This window comes from Elephantulus edwardii, unplaced genomic scaffold, assembly GCF_000299155.1.
Source record: "Elephantulus edwardii isolate Elephantulus edwardi_28Jun2011 unplaced genomic scaffold, EleEdw1.0 scaffold00008, whole genome shotgun sequence".
Classification (NCBI taxonomy): Eukaryota; Metazoa; Chordata; class Mammalia; order Macroscelidea; family Macroscelididae; genus Elephantulus; species Elephantulus edwardii.
The window spans coordinates 34,856,047-34,861,291 of record NW_006399758.1 but is presented as its reverse complement, the minus strand read 5'-3'; the positions used below and the strand labels follow the sequence as shown (position 1 = coordinate 34,861,291).

The 5,245-nt window shown below is 35.1% G+C and overlaps 1 protein-coding gene across 1 annotated transcript in view; it reads right to left on the bottom strand.

Annotated features, from left to right (window-relative positions):
• CNBD1 (cyclic nucleotide binding domain containing 1) overlaps positions 1 to 5,245 on the bottom strand; it is a 204,226-nt gene that overhangs the window by 117,090 nt on the left and 81,891 nt on the right. Inside the window, exon 3 of the mRNA XM_006880560.1 lies at positions 3,787 to 3,977. Coding sequence (XP_006880622.1) covers positions 3,787 to 3,977 — 191 coding nt within the window. The remainder of the gene's footprint in view (positions 1 to 3,786; positions 3,978 to 5,245) is intronic.

Genomic DNA, 5,245 nt, shown 5'->3' with positions numbered 1-5,245 from the left:
GTAAGTTCCAACTCAACAGTAACAGCAACAACAGAGATGATGAAGATAGTACAGGATAGGATAGATTCAGACATACTTTTCATAGGGTTGCTATGAATTGTATCCAACTCAATGACACTAACAGCAGCAACAGCTATAACTAATGATCTTGAGTATTTCAAAAAGGAAGATATTATTCATCTGAAATAAAATGTATTCTGCAGTTTGCAAGACAAAGCTTTTTTTTTCTAATATCTTTAAAGAATTAGCGGTTAAAATGGAGAAAATCCAAAAAAAATTTGTTTAAAAGAGTCCTCAGAAAACAAGAAATACAGTAGATAAGATGGAAAACATTAACTAAAGTTCTACATGTCAGTATTTTATTTGTTTTAGAAATCATACTGAACTAGAAGAAAAAATAAAATTTGAACACACAATAAAAGATGACTAAATGGCGCATAACAACAACATACTATATTGGGTTTGGGTTTGGGGTTTTTTTTGTTTTGTTTAAATTTATTTAAGCCACTTGTTTAGAGTCAGTTAAGACCTCAGGGATGGCCTTTGTATTTAGAAGTCACTTGTTATATTTTAGAGGAACATTCTTCTAAGTGGTATAGTACTCTCCTATCAATATGCTGGAAAGAGATAACCCGGGTTTCTGTGATGCTGAACCTTGTGTCATTGGAGTGTCAAATGCCATAATGGTTACCTATGGCAGACAGTGTTTGGTGGAGCTCCCAGTTTAAGACAGGTTTGGAAGCAGAAATGGCATCCATTTCCTAAACAACATGCCTCCAGAAACTCTATGAACTTTGATTAATGTCTATAATCATAGAAAGGCTTCATGCCTTTTGTTCGTAGGGTCACTATGACTTGTGCTTGACTCGACAACAATCAACAACAACAACAATTAAACATTCTACTATTAATCTTACTATATATAAAGTTGATTATTTATAAAAATAATTTAATCTAAAAATAATGGGATTGCCTCATTATTTACTGTTAAAAATACCAATCTATAGAGTTTGCATGAACTGAATATAAAAGAGCAACATTAACAGTGAAATACCTTGATTACTACTAGAGACCACTTTATTGATTTTTTAATATATAAAACATACACTTTGAAACCAGTCCTCTTTTATTGACCTTCTAATAAGAGAATAATAAAGTTGCACAGATATTTTATTTTCTTTTTTTCACATTTTTACTAAGTATAAATTTCTTAGGAAACACAACTAACTCCTCATTCACAAATGTGGAAAGATACTCAGGTAGTCTCCACAAATATCTCATAAAGATAATGAAAAATTAATGAAAAATTTACATGGAACAATATAATTATGAGAACACAGCTAGCTTTACCACATTTATTCCTTGTAATAATAGTCACTTTCTTGGCTTTCTTTTCTTACTTCTTTCACTTTATCACAGCTTCCCCATCTCAGGCAGCTCTTGGGCACCAGATAAGTCTGTGCCTTTAATCTTTTCTTTCACAACCTACCTCCTTTCACTTCCTCTGAAACATAAGCACCTGTGTGTGTTGTAAATCTTTTCAGGACTTCTCCCTTTCTGGACATTTACATTCTCCCTTCTTCCTCCTCAGAAGTTGGATATGCAAACCTCATGTTGAATTGGATATGGGCTTTGAAGTCTTAATATAAACATAATCTAATGACTTAACCACATTGACACTAAACCTATTGTTCTCAAGTCAATTCTGACTCAAGGCAACCCTCCTTTGTGTTTCCAGGCTTTACATTTTTATGAGACTAGTTTGCCTCCTCATTCTCCGGAAGATCAGCTTGTTGAGTCCAATCACTAGTATTTTGACAAGTAGTCTAATATGTAACAACACACTACCACCACTACTACTCTTATTCATCGATACAAAGATTAGAATTACAACGTACCCTTTCTAAGGATATATTTCAATGTATAACATACATGGTCTTAATTTAACTTAAAATATATTTCATTCCTGTTTTTTGTCTTTCATTTTTTAAATAATCTAGTCTTTCTCTAATATTTCAAATGTCTTTCACATGTGCCTCTCTAGTCATGTCTGTTAACAAAAATAACAACAACAACAAAACCCTTACAGAGGACAGTTGATAGATAGTAGTAGAGATAGCTCACATCAAAATTTTTGAGACAAATTTTAAATTCACTACCAATAAGAGTCTTGTATTCATATCTTTTCAATCTATGTGTAGAACAGATCATTCGGGAGGCTGGATTTTATGAGGAAGAATGTGGAATCAGGATTGGAAGAAGACTCATCAACAACCTGTATTATGCAGATGAAACAGCTTTGTTTGCTGAGAGGGACCTGAAGCATCTGCTGCAGAAGGTCAAAGACTTTAATCTGAAATATGAATTGAAGTTCAATATCAAGAAAATAAAGATTCTCACCACTGGGCTTATTTATAGCACCATGATAGTTGAGAAGAGATTGGGATCATTGGCAATTTCAGCTTGCTCAGTTCCACAATCAGCACTCTTAGCATTAGTAGACAGGAAATAAAAAGATTAATTGCATTAAGAAAACCTATTATCAGGCACCTCTCTAGAGCGCTAACAAGCAACATTGTCAGTCTAGAGACAAAAACATGCCTGATACAAGCCATGGTCTTTGTTGTTACTTGCTATGCATCAGAAAGCTGGACAATGACTAAGATGACAGAAGAATCAATGCCTTCAAGTTGTGGTGCTGGAAAAAATTCTTAAACATACCATGGACTGCAAAAACAAAAACCAGATCTGTCCTGGAAAGAGTGAAAGTTGTTCTCTGGAGGTGAAGATTTTGAAGTCTGTCTCACATACTTTGGATATATTGCCAGAAGGGATCAGTCATTGGAGAAGGACATCATGATTAGATGGGTGGAGGAACAGCACAGGAGAGGAAGACCTCAGATGAGATGGATTGACACAGTAACTGAAGTAACGAGGGAAGATGGGTCAGAGGCAGTGGGACTGGCTCAGGATAGAATAGGACTCAGAGCTACTGTGCATAGGATCACTATGAGTCTGATACTCGATGGCACATAATAACTTTACTGATGGAATTTTGATTACTATTGATGGTGAAACTCAATTATCTGTATCTGCATACATATTATAAGTATAGATATAAAATCTGTGTGTTTAATAACAATATATACATGTATATTAGAATGAAAATATGTAGATTAAATACAATTTGTCAAGAAGGCAATCTGTGTCTTAGATTGGGTTCCTTAGAGAAATAAAGCCAAGGGAGATACTTATGTCAAAGAAATGCCTCACATGTTCGTAAAGTTAACAAGTCCCAATCTTGAGTAAGTTGACATATCCGTCTAGAAGAGTTATCTAGCCTCATGTAGCTATAGTGGCTGATGAATTGGAGACTGTGAGTAAAAGAGCAAACCACTTGGTTCCAGGACTGATGAATCCTGTCTTCCAGGAAACATGTTCCCTGGTTCAAGTCTAAAATACTGGAGGACAGATGGTGATGATGGCCTGAGGAGTCAGATGCAAGATTCAAACCAAGCAAAGAGCAGCAGCAAGCTTTTCCAGATGTTCCTATATATTTAATGCCAGCCACACCCCAAGGAAAGTCCCCTTCAATCAATTAGCTGATCTCATCTTAGAGATAATTCATATTAGATAAAACTTCATCAACATGATAATTACATTATATTGTATCTCACCAAAGGAACGATTACATCACAAATGTCAAATCAATTATAGGGATAAAACTTGACATATAATCTTAACTATCACATCTTGTTTCTTACAGGATGAGCAAATGTCTCTTACCAATGAAGCCTGTGAGCAGAGGTATATATCCGGAAGTGAAGAACTTTTGGTGCAGTCCTTGTAAAGTGAACTTTGGATATGTTGAGGCCTGAAGGTACTTCTTTCCTTTTCTTTGATCAGACATTTCTCCACCCTTGTTTGGGGTCGAGCTATCCCTTTGAGTATTACATAAAATCCATCATTTCCCACCACTGAAACAAGACCACACACACAAAAAAGATATATTGTAGATGTGATTTCTTAGGTTATTTGACATAAAAACAAACAATCCACAAGTTACACTTGTTTTACATTTACTACATTTGTTTTGCTTCATACCACTGGGCCACAAAGACTGTGACTTCAATATAGTATTTCACTTGTTCAATACCATCCAGTTGGAACTGATGCATAGCCAACCTTCCATTGCCTTTATAAGGTTGTAAATCACAAGGAAGAACGAACGTTACCTAACTTTCTCCTAAAATGTCACCAGTGGATTCACATTAGCAGAGAGACATGGCCTTTGGGGTTGGCAGTACATCTCCCTAAGGACTATAACACTGAGCTTGACAAAGTAAAATGTAGGGATTTGCAAAACATACATTTAAATAACAAAATTAGACATGGCCTATCTTCATGTGAGGTAATCCTTTCAAACAATTCTAAATAACAATTAACTCTTTCAAGCAACTGTTAAGTTCTAGAAAGTATTTGTGGTAAGGTAGGATTATGTAACAGGTTATTATTATTAAAAAGAAAAAGAAGACCAGAAAAGTCCTTGAATTCTTTTTTTTAAAAAAAAAATTACTATCCCCTCCAAAAAAGATAATTATCTGTTTGATACAAAAAATGATACATATCTACTATTAATTTTTCTTTCCTTGAGAGATATGAACAAGAGTGATGGGAGAGGAAGATTGCTAAGAGGAAGAGTTGTTTCAAATAACTTCTACTCCCTCATCCAGCTCTCTACCAACGAACAGCCAGTCTGTTCCTCGAGTTGATCATGACCATAGGTCTGGCAAGTATATTCATTTGTGAGTAATTTTAATGTAATGTAAATCAATTCCAGTTCTTCCTATCCTTTAGGAGAAGCAGAACAGGAAGCTGGCTACTGTCTTTTTTTAAATTTCTTAATTGTTTATTTTATGTTGCAAGGCTGGAGGGAGTTCTTGTGGCATAACTGCAGGGAGTTGCATTGATGAAACAAAGGTGGAGTGCCTTTGGTCATTAAAGTCCACCAGAGGCTATGAGGGAGGAAAATGAGCTCTCTCTTCCTTTGTGGTTTACGGCCTTAGAGAACTCTTCTTTGGATCAGCCTATCCATTGCCAATGTGCAGTCACATCTGAACAAAAACATTATTACCCCTGTGTAGAATATCAATGTCAATAACTACCTTTATAGAATGGCATTATATAAAGAAAGTGCTTATAGAGAAAATAAATTTCGGAAATTCAACACCCAAATATCAAGACC